This window comes from Hyperolius riggenbachi, chromosome 7 (assembly GCF_040937935.1).
Source record: "Hyperolius riggenbachi isolate aHypRig1 chromosome 7, aHypRig1.pri, whole genome shotgun sequence".
NCBI classification, from domain to species: Eukaryota; Metazoa; Chordata; class Amphibia; order Anura; family Hyperoliidae; genus Hyperolius; species Hyperolius riggenbachi.
The window spans coordinates 109498173-109520091 of record NC_090652.1 but is presented as its reverse complement, the minus strand read 5'-3'; the positions used below and the strand labels follow the sequence as shown (position 1 = coordinate 109520091).

The 21919-nt window shown below is 42.2% G+C and overlaps 1 protein-coding gene across 3 annotated transcripts in view; it reads right to left on the bottom strand.

Annotated features, from left to right (window-relative positions):
- TMEM184A (transmembrane protein 184A) overlaps positions 1 to 21919 on the bottom strand; it is an 89922-nt gene that overhangs the window by 31500 nt on the left and 36503 nt on the right. Inside the window, exons 1-2 of one of the 3 annotated variants that reach the window (XM_068246767.1) lie at positions 21186 to 21239; positions 6055 to 6320 (exon numbers count right to left, since the gene is read on the bottom strand). In XM_068246767.1, coding sequence (XP_068102868.1) covers positions 6055 to 6309 — 255 coding nt within the window. In that variant the 5' untranslated portion in view covers positions 6310 to 6320; positions 21186 to 21239. Of the gene's footprint in view, positions 1 to 6054; positions 6321 to 13212; positions 13240 to 21185; positions 21240 to 21919 lie in introns of those variants that run through there. The other 2 variants (XM_068246765.1, XM_068246766.1) reach the window with 2 other exon arrangements.

Genomic DNA, 21919 nt, shown 5'->3' with positions numbered 1-21919 from the left:
TTACAAGGTTGCAATACCTTGCTGATTGTTGAAATATGTGCATATGTATCAAAATAATAACATTTTACATTTGTAAAGCGCTTTTCTCCCATAGGACTCAAAGCACATAGATAGGTCTCAGATCAATATGGGGTTGTTACAGAGATACAGTAGTCTATTTAGTCTATCTAGACCAGGAATGTCAAACTCTAATACAAAATGGGTTAAAATTGAACACTGGGACCTAGTTGCGGGCCAAACTCAATGTCTATTGGCCACCTTCCTCCATTATAAAGTTCCCTGGTGTCTAATGCCCCCCCCCTTCCAACCCCTATACAGCTCCCTGGTGTCTAGTGGTACTCCTCCCTCCCCTATACAGTTCTTTGGTGTCTAGTGGTCCTCCCTCCCCTATACAATTTGCTGGTGCCTAGTGGTCTCCACCCACCCCTATACAATACCCCAGTGTTTAGTGCTTTCCCCCTACCTGCCTCATATGACTTCCTTGGTGTTCAAAGGCTTCTCCTCCAATATACCATCCCTGGTGGTCTAGTAGGCCAAACCTAATGCAAAGTGGGGAAACCACTTGGGGGGCAAATGTAATGGCTCTGAGGGCCAGATTTGGCCCGTGGGCCAGAGTTTGACATGTATGATTCTAGACTAATAGAGAAATAGTCAGGTGTTCATAAATGCCATGCTAAACAGGTGGCTTATCTGTTTGCTTCCAGGGATGGAGATGTCCTAATTGGGTGTGAAGTTCCAAACTGTATAGGCAGCATGACAGAAGGCTCTGCCCCCAAAGGTTTTAAGGGTGACAAAGTTATTAGATCCTTCAGATCTAAGATTGTGGGAGGTGTGATACAGTTGCAAGAAGTCCTTCAGGTATCCAGGGCCCTGATTGTGCAGGCATTTGGAAGACAATAAGTAGGTAGTGCAGATCATTGTTTGGAAGGCCTGTATAGAGAACACTGCAATAGTCCAGCCTTGATGTGATGAAGGCATAAACTGGGGTTGGAAGATCCACTGTAGTCATGAGGTGTTTAATCCTTGCAATGTTCCTTAGATGAAAGAAAGAATGTTTAACAGCTGAGCTTTGATTCCTGAAGCTTAATTCCCCATCAGTCAGTACACCCAGGCTGTGTACAAAGTCTAAGTTGTTCAGGTCTGAGCTCCCTATCCTTAGTGGTGCTGGCTGGGACTTGAGCTGCTTTGCTATGAAGCGCTGACTTCCCATAACAAGAACCTTGGTTTCGTCAGCACACATTTATTTGTGGAGTAGGGACTGTGATGCCAGGTTTGAATGATAAATATGACTGGGTGTCATCAGCATACCAATGACATGTCAGGCCATGCTTTTGTATGATTTTTCCAAGTGGCAGCATGTATATGGTGAACAGCAAAGGGGATAATACAGTGCCTTGGATACACCCATATGGGTACACCATATTTTAGTGGTACAAGATTGGAGAAGAAGTGCCCCTGGGGTATTATTTGTGTTCTGCCAGCCATGAAGGAGTTGAACCACTGGAGAACAAAGCCATCCATGCTACAGTACTCTTCTAGCCTGTTGAGCAAGATTTTATGATCAACTGTGTCAAAAGCACCCGAGAGGTCGAGCAAAATCAGGATGGAACATTGGCCTCTGTCTATGCCATGAGCAGATCGTTACAGGTCTCGGTGAGGGTTGTTTTGACAGCTGTGATGTTTTCTGAAGCCAGATTATAGAGGGTCAAGGACACTTTCTTAAGAGCCTGGCTTCAAGTTGGAGATAGCCTTTCCCAAAAAGGGGAGATTGAAAAGACAGGTCTGTAGCTGTTTAGAGCATAATTCATATGTTGCTTTTTCTGGTATGTACAGTAGAGTCTGTATATGGGTGTAACATTTGTGGCAAGTTTTTTTTAGCTTGGAGATCATCGCCAACATTGTACTCCCATGTTCATGTACAAACATTTGTGCTTTGCTTCATTTCATTGTCTATACACTAGATTATTGTATAGGATTAGATTTGCTTATACAAGATTTCACTTCTTGCAAACAGAACTACAGTGTACTTGCTTATTGGGATGCTGCTATTGTTTATCAGGGTTAAGGTCTCAAACCCCTTATTGGCAAAGCACACTGACTGTGGACCAGAGAAAGGAGATGGCTGCCTGAGGAGATCAGAAATAAAATTATATTTTATACCAACATGTCAGGCAAAGTCAATCCCCACACCAAGCAGATGGTCACTCGTCACAATAGCTGAAAATCCTAAGAAATGTAACCAACCTGGCAGTGCCCTCAAGAGAAAAATCCTCCAAAAAAATGAGCAAAAGGTTGAGGAGAAATTAAAGACAAAAAGCAAAAGGACCACAGAAAAAAAAAAAAGTATAAATAAATAATATTATGCACAATTAATATTGCATGTTTACAAATTACAAGGTCCCAAAGTACAGTTTATCTGCTCTGAATGCTGCCATTGCATTTTATTCATACATTTTAATATATAAATATAGCAGCTATCTGGTGAAAATTTCTCATCTGTCTCTGCTTGTGAGCTCAGTACAGTTCGGTTTCAATTCTGTGGCTGGCTATGACTGAGGAAGATAAACAAAAGATAATGTTATCATCTCTGAAGGAGCTTTCCACTGCAGAAGAAAGTGCTGTGTTTACCTGTTTGAATGCTGTTCTGCTACTTTTTTATTTTTATTTATTTTTTGATAGTAGATTTAAGGCTGTAAAGTGTAAATCTTTTAGAGCAGTGTCGTCTAACTGGTGGCCCGCCAGAGATCTTTCTGTGGCCCGCCTGCTCTTTCTCCCCATCTGTTCCTTGTACCTCTTTTTTTCTTGATCGCTTGGCGGTTTATCCACTCTGCCAGAGTCTTCTGCCCTCGCCACTGCACGTCCTTTCAGAAGAGGTGTACAGTGACTGGTGTGGGAGCAACAGAGGCGGAAAAAAGGGGCGGCACAGAGAGCTTTTGTCTCCTCCATTTGAATGCCACTGGAGCGCTTTTCAAGCAGCCTCAAGCCAGAAAGTGAGCACGCTGCCATTCCCAGACCCACCAGCCATAGAGCTGACACAGTGCTCTGGGACCAGTTAAAGAGTAGCGGCCTCACCACCCTCCCTTCCTCCGACAGCAGCATAGCAGGCTCTTTATCTCCTTCCATCTGGGACAGCAGCATGAGGGTCCGCTTCCACTCATAGCATCCAGCAGAAGCATAGGGGGAAGTTACTGCAAAAGTACTGCTCGGTGCTGGACTCATTTTTGTTTTGTAAACTGAAATCAGCACTGAACAGCACTTTCCATTGCCACAATTTCCCCTTCTGCTGGATGCTATGATCGGATGCCATACTTTTTTTTTCTTTTAAGCGGGCCCTCATGCTGCTGTCGGGGATGGAGGGAGGTAGGGAGCCTGGTTATTCATATTTCGCAATTTGTGAGGAGCTGTTGACAGATTGGTGCATTTTGTGCTGCTGCCAAATTAGTGCATTTTGTGGGGAGCTGCTGCCCGATTTGTGCGTTTTGTGGGGAGCTACTGCCAGATTTGTGCATTTTGTGGGAAGCTGCTGCCAGATTTGTGCATTTTGTGGGAAGCTGCTGCCAGATTTGTGCATTTTGTGGGGAGCTCCTGCCAGATTTGTGCATTTTGTGGGAAGCTGCTGCCAGATTTGTGCGTTTTGTGGGGAGCTACTGCCAGATTTGTGCATTTTGTGGGAAGCTGCTGCATTTTGTGAAGAGCTGCTGCCAGATTGGTGCATTTGGGGGAAGCTGCTGCCAGATTTGTGTGTTTTGTGGGGAGCTGCTGCCAAATGTGTGCATTTTGTAGGGAGCTGCTGCCAAATTTGTGCATTTTGTGGGGAGCTGCTGCCAGATTTGTGCGTTTAGTGGGGAGCTGCTGCCAGATTTGTGGGGAGCTAATGCCAATCTAATTGTGTTTTTGGGGGAGCTGTTGCCAGATTTTTTTCCCTGGTGATGGATTGGGATGGAGGGGGGGTGCTTGGGGGGAGTCGGCCCTCCACTATGTAGTCTGGAAAAAATGTGGCCCTCCATGCCCGTGAAGTTGGACAGCACTGTTTTAGAGCATAGAAGAAAGAGTTTCAGACCACTTTAAACAAAACATTAAAAAAGGCAGACTGGACAAACCACAATGTTTTGGGGAGAATGTCCTCTTAACTGGTAAGACAAAACTGGAGCATTTTGGCAAGCACCATTAGTCCAAAAGCTAAATCCAACTTTCATTAAAAAAAAAAAAAAATACCACCATACCCACTGGGAAACATGGAGGAGACTTGGCTATGTTTTGAGGGTGCTCAGATATAATTTGGAATGGGGTTCTGTGTGACTCTACAGGACACATTGAAATCTCAACTTCATCAAGGCATTCTTAAACAAAATATATAGCTTAATTTCAGAGAGCCGTGTATGAGTCAAAGTTATAGGATCCTCCATCAGGATGAGACAAAAACACATTTTAAAGCACCCAATCATGGCTATGAACACAACAATGGACTATTGATAAGTAGCTCTATACTGCTGGGAATACACCATGAGATTTTTTGGCAGACAGATCAAACAAACAAACAAACACAGAACATTTATATTGCGCTTTTCTCCTGGCGGACTCAAAGCGCCAGAGCTGCAGCCACTGGGACGCGCTCTATAGGCAGTTGTAGTGTTAGGGAGACTTGCCCAAGGTCTACTACTGAATAGGTGCTGGCTTACTGAACAGGCAGAGCCGAGATTCGAACCCAGGTCGCCTCTATCAGAGGCAGAGCCCTTAACCATTAAACTATCCAGCCACAGATGGCTCCATAGATCATTTCCAACAGGTCCAATCTGATTTTTGATTGTTTTTCTGATCGACTTCTCATAGAGGTGAATGGAAATTTATCAGAAAAACACTCAGAAAATGGATCGGAAAGTAAATCTGCTGAAAAATCTCATCGTGTATTCCCAGCATTAGAGTCATGATTGAAATTCTATGGAAAGAACTGAGTCATGCAGTTTACAGAAGTCACACTTTTAAACCACACAGACACAGATAGAGCTGTTTGCGCAGAAGAGTGGCCCAAACTGCCTGTTCAGTTACAGGAATCTCTTGTCTGACATGATTGCCTCTATGGGCCTTTTTCCAGTGGTGTGCCGCGTCAGTTTCCAAATCAGACATGACACCTGTGCTGTTGCGAAGGCATAAGAGCATGGCTATAGGGATTCAGATGCATGCTGCGGTAAGCTGCAGCATACAGTCTGAATCGCACTGGGCAGTGATGAGCAAAAATGCCAATATCCTTCTCATAACATTTTCACAAAAATTATGAAAAATTTGACTTTTACAAAATTAATTTTTAAAACATTTTTGATTGAAACATCCATTTTTTTGCAATTGGATCTTTAAGATCCCCAATGACTCCTGCACAAAGTGCCACGATCGTTTGAACTCATATTCACAACAGTCATGTTCCTCCGCGGGTAGGAGGATGGATTGGGGAACGCTTGTTCGTCGGGTTGTGTCGCTGAGCGTTCCCCAATCCATCTAGCAATGAGTATATGGCTTGGAAGGCCCGGAGGGCAGCGATTAAAAAACTATCCCTGCGAGGTTGTTTCTGTTGCTTTCCAGCCCACCATGGTGATGAGTTGAAAATAAGACAGGGGCAATGTTATACTGTTTTCAGGATAACTGAAATGCGATTGGCTGCTGTGTGCAATTGCTCCAGTTTACTTTTCTCCTGTCTTGGTACTAAAAAAAAAAACCTTCCAAAAACTATCCTAATCTATGGAAGACAATTAAACACTTATTTACTGCATGATTACTGCTGAAATTCTGCACTTTTTACCGCATTTTTGGAAATGTGGAAAAATCTTTTAGAATTGCCCCCCCCCCCCCCCAAAAAAAAAGGAAAATACCGATTGCAGTATTTCACTGACAACATTTTTTTTTACTGCACATAGCTACCAGAATTGAGGCCAGTGTGTGTTTCAGCCACTGATATCTGCTCACAGAACATACACTCTAGGTCTCCTGAGAAGTAGATGCGAGACTTCACACCATTAACAGTGAGCTTTATTCCTCCAGAAACATCGCTAAGCGCGTTCTCACCTGGTGGCAGGTTAGCAGCAGTGCCGTCCACACAAACACTCCAGAGATTCCTTGTGCAGCAGCTGTTGTCAGGAATAAGTGGTCTCCTTCTGCGCTGTTGTTGGAATCTGTCCGTATCTGGGCAGCAGTCTCACTGTCCATGGTTAATAGACCAGCCACACTGCCAGTTGTAGCTTGAGCCATGGTGAGAATCGCAGTAGAGATTGCGGTGCTTGGCTCCATGGAGGAGAGCTGATCATTCGTCAGGTTACTCATCTGTGCAGAGCCTGGCAGAGAGCAAAGGTAAAGTCAGAGGCTGCCCAGGACAGTAGCTGGAGTGGATTACACACATGGGGAGGAGCTACTGGTAGCACACGGTTAAGATGACATTCAGAAATACAAGCACATGTCATCATTATTACTTATTTATATTACATAGTAACATCACTATCTTCTCACCTACACCGTTTACTGACAGTGATCAGATTTTATGTGTAATTTGGTGGACGCAACAGATTTACCCTGGTTCTAAATTCTCTACCATATTGCTCCCAGCTAGTCAATCCTTCAAGACAGCACATTAAGAAACCCTACATAACTTTATACTGAACTTGTAAGTTGTAGAGGGGATATTGAGAAACTTATAAAGAAAAACAGCACAAACAAGGGTGAAGAGGCACCTAGGATATATAAAACTTTGTTAAGAACACAATAAAAATAAAAAAACTAGGAGGTGGCTTACCTCTCCATTGACACTAACAAAGAAACAAAGATTTGTATTTTGCACAGGCAACGCATTTTGTGACAGTGCCACTTTAAACAAGCCAAAAAGCCAGGAATGCCTTATAAAGAAAAATCACAGAGAAACCAGGAGCCCGGATGGTGTAATACGTTCAAAATAGGTTTGGAGTAAATTCAATCGGAGGTTTTTGTACTCACAAAAGTGGGTTGCAAGCCTGGCCAACAAACCAACAAATGCTTTTAGGAGAATAACTATCTCCAAACAGGTATGGGTAACCACGCATGGGACCAACGGGTATTGGGTAACCATGCATGGGACCAAGAAGGTATATTGTACATGTTCTTATAGATTTCTTTTCTATATTTGTTATGGATACCATATATTTTAGAATCTTGATAAATGATGAAAACTGATATATATTTTATGTCTCAATGCATGTGGGTGTTGCTATATGGAGTATCCTCTGTACTAATTTGTAGGCACAAATTGTCGGCCTGATAAAGTGAGACATTTGGGCTCACCTCATTGCCTTGTGGCATAAACTTTTTACCCTGCACCATAGCGATGTCATGTTTGGGAAAATGTTTATATTCAATCTAACGGAATAATCAAACAAAATTATCCACCGTATTTTTCGGACTATAAGACGCTCCTGACCATAAGACGTACCTAGGTTTAGAGGACAAAAACCAGGGGGAAAAATATATACTAAACTTGGTGCATCCATGGTGAAGGGGCATCTTGTAGATTATGCCTCCTTTGTACCTCATGCCCCCTTGTACCTTTTTGTGTCTCCTCCTCTGTCCCCCTTGTGTCCTCCTGTGTCCCCCATGTGTCCGCCTCTGTCCTTGTGTCCTCCTCTAATCCCCTTTATGTCCCACTTGTGTCCTCCTCTATACCCCTTTGTCCCCCCGTGTCCTCTGCATGGGCACAGTACATGCAGTTCCCGACAGTGCGGCGGGTTGGAGGTTTGTATTGGCAGGCGTTTTATAGTCCAAATGCAGGGAGTTCCTGACTTGTAGACGCAGTGACTATTTCCCCCCACTGTGGGGGAGGCAAAGCGAGTCTTAAAGTCTTTTCAGTTCCTATTGCTGTTTTAATGGAGTTCCTATTCAGGCTGTGCAACAGAAAAATGTAGAATAAAACTCCAAGAATTTAATGGATGCCTATAAGTATATTTTCCATAGGTTGCTACATAATTCCCCCCCTCCCCCCCCCACCCCCCCCCCCCCCCCCCACACACACACAAAAAACACCTTCCAAAGACTATCCTAACTTACAACTGCTTACAGCTGAAGTACTACACTTTTTACGGCATATTTGGAAAAATCTTTCAGAATTGCCCCCCAAAAAGGGAAAATACAGATTGCAGTATTTTACCGACAAAATATTTACCGCATATAGCTACCAGAATTGAGGCCATTGTCTAGGAAGATAAGAAAAATAATAGAGACAAGAAGTAAGGAGAGAAAAGGGAAGTAGTATGGAGAGAAAAGGGAGAAGAGTAAAGGGAGTCAAAAGTCTGCAGGGGTGCAAAGTCACACCTACAAGTCTTAACTATGTCCAATGTTATCGCTCATAGGCATCTATGATTATTACTCTAGGACGTTGAGAAGTAATATTCAGCGAAATCAAGGTAAAGTGCAAGTTTTCTTGCATAATTAGTGCCAAAATAGGCATGTAAATAAGCTTGTACAAATCCTTGCACATTTTGGCATAGTATCTTTCAAGCCTTGTACACACATTAGATAAAAGTCATTTGAAATGTCCGATGGACAGATTGGACGACAATAGTTGTTAAAAAAACGATATCCGATATTCTGCCCTATCCAACAGGTGGATTAATTCTACAACTAATGGGCAGATGTTGTGTAGTTGGCCTGGCGTGTACAAGTCATTCAAATAACTTTGTTCCAGAGCATGTGCGCATGTCATGCGGATTGTCACTTCTGTTTGCAAGGGCACTTTCCAAATGATGTAACCATTTGCAATATTGGCGTGCGTGAATAACGCCGTTTAACCTAGTTGTCAGTTTTTTGTTTTTTTTGCCGGGTAATGTTGTTTAAGTGACTTAACTAGCATGTCTGGACCTTTTATTTACCTCTGAGTTTCTCAAAGAACATGATCTGATCTGACTGCCCCAATTTATTTTTCAACCACACTGGAACTGAGGCACAGTCCCTAACAGAAGCCCTTCCTAAATTGTATATGTAATACCTAAAATATAACTTATTAATACTGATTTAAAAACAACAACTGGGCCACACCACCGCCACCAACATATAACATGAAAATGGAGGGGAATTAGGAAATAATTCAGATGGACTATAAGTGGACACTCCGACAGAAATATATTACAGTGTCATGAGTACATAAATGATAGGGATGTGAGAAGTCAGGATAAACATCCACTATCATCAAAATAAATGGCTTAAAGTACACATGAAAAAGTGCTCATGCTGAAAATCCAATCCAGGTACACGTTTCCAAAACACTGGAGTATGGAGTATATCAACGTTACCAAGAACGTTACCCAAACCTATCAATCCTAGTCGAGTGTTTTGCCAATTTATTTTTTACCTGCTTGAGTTACAGGGAGCTGGTCCCCCAGGATGCTGCTATTGTGTTTCTTGAAGAAAACCTGTAATGGAAAAAAAACCTCTGGGGGTTACTTACCTCAGGAGGGGGAAGCCTCTGGATCCTAATGAGGCTTCCCGTCCTACTCCGTCCCACTGCCAGTGTCCCACAAAGTGCGATGAGGTAAATATTTACCTACCACGATCCTGCATAGGTTAAGGTGGAAATAGCTGAACCCGATCGATCCGCTCTACTGCACAGGCGCAAGTCCTTTTGCGTCTGCACAATAGAGCGGCTACGATCGGGTTCGGCTATTTCCGCCTAGCCCGAAGGAAGAGCTGCTGCTGCGCCCGCACAAGGTAAGGTAAATAAATGCTTGCTTGTCAAGCTTGTCGGGGGAGGATTTGGGGGAGCCAGCGCTGGATTCCTGCTATCGCCAGAGGTCCCAAGGTAAATATCCCCCAGGAGGTTTTTTATTAAATACAGAGTCACTAACGATACAATTTACTGAACGATCATTAATGAACGATTCTTTCTATGAATGATAGAAAATTAACATTTAAGATCACTAATGGACATAAATCTCCTAACCAATCCGATCAGATTGATGGGATCAATCTGAAAATCAAATTGTAGTGCCCACTCTGGCCACTAATGATCCAATTTTACCAAATCTATGTAGCATATGGGTAAACTGAGTGAATATATTGAATGGATAATGTAGGCAGTCCCTTATGTTGCATAGAATTGGTAAGATTGGATCATTAGTGGGCAACAGGGTGTGTACACACACCACAATCTTGATTGGCTAATTTTACCACTACCATGCTGTATGAGGGCCAATGGATTTTGAATACTTGGTACAGATTTTAGAGGTAAGCTCTCATAGCCCTTATCGAAGTGGTAGAATTAGTAAAGCAAGATTGTGATGTGTGTACGCACCCTTACTGCTGTGAAGATGAGGAAGACCGACTGGTGAAGACCGACATGCTCTGACTATTCCCTGAATCTACTTCTTCCCTCTGAGAGCTTCTATAGGACACTTAGAAGATGGATTTGTCTGGAATTGTATAGATACATTGATAAACTCGTACCCATAATCCTTTGGCTTTAGAGCATTGCCACCAAATTTCTGGATTGGAGTCTGCATACTGCTAAGATATCAATTTTTGCTGCTTTGGGTCACATGACCAAATTTTTAACTAAGGAAATTTTTTAGATCAAAGTTGTCATGTGATGTGAAAAAGAAATTATGTGGGCACTCTGCTTACTAAGCTACCCGACGGTTGAGTGCTACGCTCTCCTATTGACCTTTCAAGAAAGGCCAATGTAAATACAAAAGCAAGGGTACAAATGACCGTATCCACTAGCGGCTCAGGTTAGATTTCATGCAGGACATTATTAGCCCTGCATAAATAGCATTAATGTGTTCCACTGTTTGCTCAGCAATTCTGCCCATAGGGAATTATTAACACCAGTAATCTCTGTAATCCTCACTGTACTTGCTTACAAGCATTCACCGTTACTAGGTACTGGAACTCCACCAGCATGCATCTCTGCAACATGCAACAATCTTCTCACTAGCTACAAACTCAAATGAGGCGGATTTCTGTAGGATGGATATAAAGCATTGCCACCAAAGAACAGGCTTTCCACTTCTAACCTGAACTAGTTAGATGAAACATGGAAGTTGGGTTGCAAAGGTCCACTCTTACATGAGCCCCGCAAGTTTCCCAGAATGCACATTTTACATTAAAAGGAGATATCCAATTAAAAGACCAAAACAAGACACAGAACAAATGTATGTCAAAGCACCAGAGCTGCAGCCAGGGCTGTGGAGTCGGGACAAAAATCTTCCAACTCCAACTCCGGGTACCCAAAATGGCTCCGACTCAGACACCTCGACTCCTTAGCCTAATACTTAACAGGGCAGTGGATTTTGTACTAAAATCATCCGACTCCCGACTCTGACTCCTCAGTTTATGAAATCAACGACTGACTCCGGGTGCCCAAAATTGCCCCGACTCAGACTCCTCGACTCCGACTCCAACTCCACAGCCCTGGCTGCAGCTACTAGGGCACACTATAAGCAGTAGCAGTTTTAGGGAGTCTTGCCCAAGGTCTCCTACTGAATAGGTGCTGGTTTATTGAACAGGAAGAGCTGGGATTTGAACCTAGGTCACCTGTGTCAGAGGCAGTGCCTCTGTACACTATCTAGGCGGCAAATGTTGCAGTCTGAGCAAACGGACAACAATGATATGAATTGTAACCACCAACAGAGCCTAGAAGGAGATGCCCGCCCTCCCTCAGGATTTTCAGGTGAGGTACTGTGGTACCAGAACTGGATGGTTGCACTCCAAAGGGGTTTTCTAAGACCAAACTAAAAAAAACACACCCTCCACACTTTAAAAAAAAAAAGTTGAAAAGGGAGAGGTAGTGTTGGGTCTTACGTCTCCTGCAGAAAAAGGCAAGTAAGACTGAAATGATACATTTTATTGAGCATTATAATGGATTTCTCAGAATTGCACCCGCTTCATCAGGTCTGTACAACAGCAGCTGCGGCCAGCAAGTGTGAGCACCTCTTTGACAGACAGAGGCGCTCATTCTTGCTGGTCTTAACTGATAGGCATTGTGGCTGAACTGACCTGATGAAAACCCAAGAGATGAATTGTCCGTCATTTACTTTTATTGTATTCTCTCTCTATCTTTCTCTACTCTATAAAAAATGTATTACACATATTTGCACACAAGCACACACCCAGTGCTAACTGTTATTGGATGATTGAATCAAACCATAGCAAGATTTGGTGAATGGCAAATGAATTAGCATTTGTGCACATGAAGCTGTGTAGATAATCTCCAATAACAGTTTTGGCATAGGAGACTCGTTTACGTGGTTTGGAGAAAGGGGAGAGAAGTGATGCTATTACTGTCTTCTATACCTGCAATTTCAGTCTATATAAAATATTCACAGGAAGCCAAGTAGAAGCAAATTTAAATTTCAGCTCTGTACCTGCTAAATGAACAAAAATACAAAAAAACCCCTCAATACTGCAATTAAAAAAGGAATGGTAGCCATTTAAAAAATGACAGCCAGCCAATCAGGAAGGGGCAGGAAAACGACAGTTTATTGCGTAATAGTTGTGAAGCTTTAAGTGGATTTAAGAGCCTGTTTCTCCAGGAAAAGGTCACCAATGTGTCACTGGTCTAACAGGTTTGGAATGGTGTCCCCATAGTAAAGTGCCAACACAGTGCTAGACAAAAGCACACTTCCATGTTCACCTGCCAACACACCGAAGGTTTGAGATATGGAAGCTGTATTAAGCAACAGTGATCTGCAATTACACCGAAAATCCCATTCATAGATTTATCAAAGCTGGTTCGCTCACAAGATTGGCAAAGCTCTGATTTTCTGGCCATGATCATTTGCTAAAGGAAACATCCCACATTTTTGAGAAAAGAAAGAGGGATACTTAAGCCTCTCACCTCAGTCACACCTCCAGTCATGAGTTATGCTTACCAGAAAGAATTTATGAGCAAAAAACATTTTCGTAATTCAAAACAAATCAATTTAGTGGATGGCAATAGAGTTTAGAGTTCTGCTGGGAATACACAATGCATTTTTTTTTACTATCTGCATTGTGTTGTGTATTTTGTTATTACCTGTATTGTTGTATCTATTGTCTATTACCTGTATTGTTCTGTCACCCCTGTTATCAGTCTGTAATCCTATTTATTGTACAGCGCTGCGTAATATGTTGGCGCTATATAAATTGAATTAATAATAATAATAATAATAATAATAATGTCAAACATCGCACAGCCTGGATCAAGCAACGTTTAGTTCAGGTTTCCTTTACCTTCAATGGACATAATACTGTTCATTGTGACTGTTGAGAGCTGTCTCCAGGCAACAAGTTCCTTTTATGCTTAGATATAACAAAAAGTTTTAAACCAGGATGATACCATTTATTGGCGAACTAAAAATGAATAAAAATAAGCAAGCTTTCGGCCTTGCAGCCTTTGTTGGGCTTATATCCTGTTAGTTTGCAAACTGGTGGTACAGACAACTGTGAGCAGGTGTTAAACAAGGATCCTTATCTTAGCTTACAACCTCTAACCCCGGGTCAATGGTCTGTGTGAATTAAGACATCTTAATGACATGTATTTATGCTTGAAAAAATATCTGTTTTCCCTTTTGATGTTGCATGTATATAAGCTGTCTGTACCACCAGTTTGCAAACTAACAGGATATAAGCCAGACGAAGGCTGCAAGGCCGAAAGCTTGCTTATTTTTATTCATTTTTAGTTCGCCAATAAATGGTATCATCCTGGTTTAAAACTTCTTGCTTTTACTGATGGCTAACACGGTACAATATCCTACTGCTTAAATATAAAGAAACACAAAAGTTTGCTTTCCTAAAACAGAAAGAATTTGCGATAATTCAGGTTGGAGTGAGCTTGAGATGTCTCCCAGAGCATCACTGCTGAATATATGCAAATTAACCATTGTACCCTAAGGGTACATACACACATCAGACTAAAATGAAAGATCACAGACCAATCTTACCACCCTTCATGTAGTATGAGAGCCATACTCTACACAGTCTTTTCTATGGAGCTGAACTCAACATCAGAAAAAAATCTTTGCAAGATGCTGCACACACAGATGCTGTACAGACACAAAAGATCAGTATCTGCAAAAGATCTGTTCCTGCCAAAAATCCATTCCTGCAAATTGCAATGATAGTCTATGAGATCTGCAGATCATCATACACACATGATTTAACTGACATTCATCTGCAGATCAGATCCACCAGGATGGATTTTCAGATTGCTTGATCTGCAGATGAATGTCAGTTAAATCATGTTTGTATGATGATCTGCAGATCTCATAGACTATCATTGCAATTTGCAGGAATGGATTTTTGGCAGGAACAGATCTTTTGCAGATACTGATCTTTTGTGTCTGTACAGCATCTGTGTGTGCAGCATCTTGCAAAGATTTTTTTCTGATGTTGAGTTCAGCTCCATAGAAAAGACTGAGTAGAGTATGGCTCTTATACTACAGGAAGGGTGGTAAGATTGGTCTGTGATCTTTCATTTTCCAAAGACTATGGTCTGATGTCTGTATGTGGCCTTAGAAGCTAAACACACCTCCAGAACCGCTGGAATGCAATGATGCGTCAGCTTGTTAATTTGTACAGAGCCATAATAATCCAACATGCATACAGACTGTTTCGGATTGTTTGATCCTCATCAGTGCATGGCATGGATTAATTTGGCTCTATGGTGTAGGCTTAGATATAAATAATACTTTGCAAAATTAGTAGCAAGGTGATGGCCTGTATTGTATATTATATGTGTTTGTAAAATAAAATTGTGAACACTGATCATTTAAAAGTGTAAGGCCTCTTGCACACTGCAAGCGATTGAGATTCAGATTGATTCTGCTTTTTAATCAGTTTTTACATCCGATTCAGATTCTGATTTGCAGTTTGCTCCCTGCACACTGCAAATCTGAATCTGAATCGGATGTAAAAACTGATTAAAAAGCGGAATCTGAATCTGAATTGGAATCGCTTGCAGTGTGCAAGAGGCCTAATACTGGTCCATAAACTTACTGTAAAAGTTAAGGTTTTGAAGTAACGTGTACTGCAAAACACTCCTTCATTCAGTGTGAGTTAATAAGCTGCTGCTGCTACTTGTATAGCACTTTTCTTCTGTTCAAAGCGCTCAAGAGCTGCAACCACTAAGTGCTTGTTCACACCTAGGGAGTTTTTACCTTTAAGCACCGGCGATTTTCAAAATCGTTCTAAAAGCGCTTGTGCAAGGATTCCCTATGAGAGAGTGTTTACATCTGAGCAGTTCGATTCTGATCCGCTCACCAAAGCACTGCACACTGTATACTTCCCCCACCTCTTGTTTCCTTGCCATTCCTTTAGATTATGTTGGCACTTTATAAATAGATAATAATAATAGTAAATCGCAAAGCACTTGAAAAAGCGCTTTGTATAACGATTTCCCCAGCGCTTTCATGAATAAATGCATTGTATATTTCATTTTCCTCACGTCAGGAAGTGAAAAAACAGAATCGCTTAGAAAAGCACTATTTACAAAATTGAGGAGGTGTGAACAAAGCCTAAGGGCCACCCTGCAGTGTTAGGAAGTCTTGTCCAAACACTTCTTACTGAATAGATACTGACCCTAGCCAGGATTTGAACCCTGGTCTAATACAAGATCAGACACCAAGACCATCTGTAACTGGTTAGTACACAAGACTTTGTAAAATAAATATTAAAAGTCAATGACAACACTACCTATGTTATTTGTAAGAACCCTTAGGCTTGCCCACTGTGTTGTCCCACGTTACACTTCCCTGCCGCCAGGGTTAAGTAAGTCTATGGAGACTTGCACACTTAACGTGATGCGATGAGCTGAAGTATCCAAACCGCCACATTCACGACACAAAATCTGCCCACGTTTCCGCATGATCCGTGCCTACCACATGGATTATGCAGCAATGCAATGCAATGGGCGACACAGCAAGTGTGAACGACGGGAGCATGGTGCAATTGGGCGCGCATGCTTGGACCGATGGTAATCCCAGGGATGTACTTCCTGCCCATCAGAGACTTCGTCACTAGCCGGAGGCGCAATGCATATGACCCTATCGCCACACCATGGCGCAGGGTCATATGAAGGGTGGTTTCTGCGGTGCGATCTCACTGCTAATCTTGGGTGTACAACCGGCCTCAAAGGTCTCAATGATGGGCTAATTTTTCCAGTTTGCATGCAAACTTAAAGGGAACCCGAGGTAAGAGACATATGAAGGCTGACATATTTATTTACTTTTAAAACAATACTAGTTTCTGGTATCCTGCTGGCGTACGAGAGATAACGGCGCTGGAGACTTGGGCGCAGGATTCAGCCGGTATATGGCTGATCCTGCTTCCGCACCATTCCCGGCCGGATGGTGGGGAATAAAATAATTCGGCTTCCAGCAATTGTTGGAAGCCGAATTAATATGTTTTAAAAGTTTTAAAAGTAACTTCAGCGCCGTCTTCCGAAGGCACTGAAGTTACTCCCTGTGCCTGCTATAGCCGTAATTCCTATTACGGCCTATGGTGGCGCCGGCTGCGCCCAAATCTCCTGCGCTGGTTTCAGCGTGTTCGTCCTGCTGATCCTCTGCCTCTAATGCTTGTAGCCATAGACCCTAAACAAGCATGCAGATTAGAGGTTTCTGACAAAAATTTGACAAGATTAGCTGCATGCTTGTTTCAGGTGTGTGATCCAGATGCTACGGACCAGAAACACCAGCAGGACTGCCGGGCAACTTGTGCTGTTTAAAAGGAAATAAATATGGAAGCCTCCATATCCCTCTTGCTTCAGGTGTCTTGAGTATCTTTTAGTAACCACAGATATGCGTACCACTGGAAACGGTCAATATTTCCTGCATACATGTAAATTAAGTACCGGTATAAATTATATGCAGCTTGGAAATAGGACAGTAAAATCCTTTTCTAAAACACTGTATATACTCGCATATAAGCCGACCCATGTATAAACTGAGGTATCCACTTTTCCCTCAGAAACCAGGAACAAGTGACTGACTCGTGTATAAGCTCCCTTCCCCATAGCCAGAGGTGCCCCAGGATCATACATCTGTGTCTCAAGAAGCCACTAGATGGCATCATAGACATGATACACAGCGATTACCACACAGGAAGAATTCCTGATCATTGCAACTTACATGTTGCTTGCACGCTCCGCTCCACAAGCCAAGGGACAAAGTAATCTTGAGTAGCACACTCTGCACACCATGTTGCAGGGTATGGAGGGCATGGACACAGCAGGGCACGAGCTGGTAAAAGCAGGATCACTAGTGCACAATGCTCTGCTCCTCTGCTAGTAATAAAACCTGCTCCACCATCCGTTCTGCTCCACTGACTCGCATATAAACCGAGGTATTAACTTTTCAGCACATTTTTTATGCTGAACAATTACTGTATTTTTTGGACTATAAAACTCACTTTGCCTCCCCCCAAAATGGAGGGAAAAAGTCACTGCGTCTTATAATCCAAATGCAGGGAGTTCCTGACTTGTGAACACCTGCTAATACGAACCTCCAACCGGCCGCACTGTCGGGAACTGCATGTACTGTGCCCATGCAGAGGAGGACACAAAGGGGCATAGAGGACACGAGGACAGAGGTGGACACAGGGGGGACAGAGGAGGAGGCACAAAAAGGTACAAGGGGGCATGAGGTACAAAGGAGGCATAATCCACAAGATGCCCCTTCACCATGGATGCACCAGGTTTAGTATATATATATATATATATATATATATATATATATATATATATATATATATATATATATATATATATATATATATATATATATATATATATATATATATATATATATATATATATATATATATATATATATATATATATATATATATATATATATATATATATATATATATATATATATATATATATATATATATATATATATATTTTTTTTTTATTTTTTTTTTTCACCTGGTTTTTGTCCTCTAAACCTAGGTGTGTCTTATGGCCAGGAACATCTTATAGTCCGAAAAATAGGCATAAATGCGAGCAAATACAGTATATCAAAATCAGCGCAGGTCATACAGTCTTTCAAACTTCACTATAGTGGTACTTGCAACTCCTATGCGTTCTTGTGGTAACCATCACCCAGAGATTAAAAATGGGCTTACCAGCTGCAAACAACCAACGTTATAAGGTTGTACGAAACACATTCATCGATCCAAAGACCAAGCAGTGGTCGATCAGGAATAAAGAAGGCCAGACCTCAGGGTCCTTTTAATTTAAATTGCAATCAGCCTGGCGTTGGGCCAATAAAATGTACTTCATGCTGCCACATGGGAACCCAATTTCAAGCTACAAACAAAAATAGTACATTGGCATTTTCCAGTATAGGCCTAATGTTTGACATAGTCAAACATAGGAAAACACGGCTGCCACAAGCGGTGCTGTTGCCGGATAAAATCCAGCACGGTGTCTTTTTTTTAGATCAAAGTCCAAAGACTGAGCCCAACCCTTTGATCGCCACCACCTCCCGCTCGGCCATGTAATTTAAATAGAGATGCAGAGTCACTTCCTCGCTCTGGTACGGATGGAGAGACCTGGATGGATACCCCCACAGCAGCACTGCCATGTCCCCCCTCCCCAAGACTTACTTTTTTTCCAGTGTACTGGAGAAGGATGTGGGTGATCACAAAAATGGATTAGGTAGTGTCTTTTTCAAGGTACCCATTAACGCTACAATTTTTTTTCACCAAATGCTCTTTCGATGGGATTTGAATGATCGAATTGTATAGAAAATTTGCCGTTTATGAAGGCAATTGATAAGAAACAATTCTTTGGTCGATCGCTTAATAGGATAAAATAGATGAGAAAGTTGGATTCTATAATCAAATTTGAAGAAAGAATAGTTCAGTAAATGTGAACAATCAATAATTACCTTCAGATTAGTTTAGATCATTTAAATTGCATCAAAAGATCGCATTTGGTGAAAAAAAAGTGTACCATTAATGGGCACCTTAACAGACACTGTTCAGACGTGATCATTAAACAAACCTTGAAACAATTGACAGGACCTTTTCAGATCCTATAAATATTTAACCAGTGTCCCCAGACTGGCCTAATATTAACCAACTTAACACTCTCAAAGCTGCAACAGGCAATTAAGGAAATAAAGAGCATTTAGGAATGGGCTTGTCGGCCAGTACTGTGCACTGAACAGGAAGGGATTATGTTGCATAGAACAGTTACTAGACTGCATGATAACAATAGAGGAAGGAATGCTAAGTGTTATTAACATTAGCCATTAAGGAAAACTGCTTGTGCTTCTCTGAGCAACCAGGTTATCCTGCTGTGGCAATGATTTCTGCATTTAGGTCCTAAATGCAGAAATCATTGCCACAGCAGGATAACCTGGTTGCTCAGAGAAGCACAAGCAGTTTTCCTTAATGGCTAATGTTAATAACACTTAGCATTCCTTCCTCTATTGTTATCATGCAGTCTAGTAACTGTTCTATGCAACATAATCCCTTTTTAGGACATAGAAAAGGTAAGTAGCTATAGTGCGACAGAGGGCTGCACATAAACCTACCCGGGGCTTCTTCTAGCCCCTCGCAGGGTTCTTCTGCGCGTACACATCAGCTGGCGCATACTGCGTTTGAGCACAACTACTGCACAGGTGCAGTATCTCCAGATGCCGTGGACATGCGGGCAGCCGGGCACTAGATGCAGAAGAGCTGACCACGCTGGCGGGTCGCGTTAATAGTGGCCGGACAGTGGAGACACCAAGGAGGACCAGGAGCTGCGGTGAGGGAGTGAGACGGCTGCAAGGGGCTAGAAGAAGCCCCAGGTGAGTAAAACAATTACCCATTTGGCCTCGGAAGCAATTAGTCCAGAGCAGCCCAATGAGCCCCTCTGAATCGAAAAAAAAAAAAAAAAAAAAAAAAAAAAAATTATATATATATATATATATATATATATATATATATATATATATATATATATATATATATATATATATATATATATATATATATATATATATATATATATATATATATATATATATATATATATATATATATATATATATATATATATATATATCTATATCTATATCTATATATCTCTCGATGGCCCATGGAGTTGCACTGGATCTAATGGTCTAATAATGCATTTAGATCGAATTTCAATAGTTTCCTAATATATTTCATTGGAAATCTGTTCCTAGTGTTCCTCAGATAGATTACTGTTAGATTTGACTTGACAGGCATCCGACAGAAATCTGATGGTCTGCTGTAAATCGATCAGTGTAATCTATCTACCTTAAGGGCAGTACATATAGCTCAGGCTTGAATACGTCCTTAAAACTTTTACATAGGGTGTACACAGAGCCATGCCGAGGCAAAGGTGAGAGGGGGGGAGGGGGCAAGCCAGAGGCAGTGTAGGAGGGGGCACACAACTCATCCAGCTATAATTCCTCTATTGTGTTTGAAGCCGAGAAAAATAAGAAAAGGGGATACATGGCAGTGACTGCAAGCAAGGTAAAAAGATTAACCTCCTGAGCTCGGGCTAAGCCGCTGCGGAGGATTTCTCAGCCCCTGGTGGGCCGATTTGCACACTTTTTCCTTTGTTACACGTAGCTAGTACTGTGCTCCGCGCCGATTCACTGCTTCCCACCGCGTTAGAGGCCCCCACCCCCCAGAAACCTTGTGCAGCCTGGCCAATAACCGCCAGGCTGCGTTAAGGATTGGATCAGGACTCCCCCAGACGCCATGACGATCGTCGCCATGGCGACAGGGAAGCCAAACAGGAAATCCCTTTCTGAACGGGATTTCCTGTTTGCCTTGCTCTGATCGCCAAAGGGGATCAGAAGGGGTGGCGGCTATCATGTAGCTAGCACTAGGCTAGCTAAATCATTAAAAAAAAAAAAAAAATTTAAGTGCTGCGCCGCCATCCTGGCGGTTTTAATAGACCGCCAGGGAGGTTAAGGTGTTGGGGGGGGGGGCATGGGGTGCCTCTTAGTCTAAAAGCAATCAGTGTGTGACGGCTGGGGTGGGAGGGGTGCACATTGGTGTCTCAGCCTTGGGTGCTGGAGGAGCTTGTCCCGGCTCTACAGGACTCCCCAAAAGGTTCATGGCTTTGATCACTCTAAATCCCCTCTATGTTTTAGGGACTGTGATGAGCTAGGTACGCTGGTGTATACATTTTGGACTTGCCCCAAGGTAGACAAACTTTGGGACAATATTCATACCACAATACGAAATGATCTGGATATCCCTACTGCCAAAGATCCCCAAATATATCTTTTACTGGGAGTCAAACCGGCTAAATTAAAATATGCAATACACAAACTGATTCAGTTTATTGCCCTGGCAACTAAATTACATACAGCCCACTTTTGGATGCAGCCAGAACTGCATAATAAAACAGTGGTAGAGAGGATCAGCTATATAATGCAATGCAAACACATTAACTTGAGAACAGCTGATACCTCAGATCATTTCCGTAAAGTGTGGAAGATCTGGATAGACAAGAAGTGTACCAAAGGTCTGAGTAGCAACCCTGGCACTGTAATTTCATTGGGAGCATAGTTAGTTACATGTTGACCACTACTGCGGCTTAATGGAAGGCATAGACAGTCATCAATCATTGTGTGCTAAACCTTGTGTCAATTGGCACTTCTTACCCCACAAACCTTACTTTACCCAAAGGTTACTGGACTTGAATTTACTTATGTTGGGCCCTTGCATTTATGTTTTCCTAAAAAAACTAGAAGTTCTATTAAACTTTGTTTATGCCTAGATGATACAAGTCAAACTCCATTCCGCAGGCTAAATCTGGCCCTCAGAGCCATTCGATTTGGCCCTCAAGTGTTTTCCCCACTTTGCATTATGTTTGGCCCACTGTCGACCAGGGAAACAATATTGGTGGTGAAGCCCTAGAACACCAGAGAAAGCCTATGGGTGAGGGAGGGGGAAAGCACTA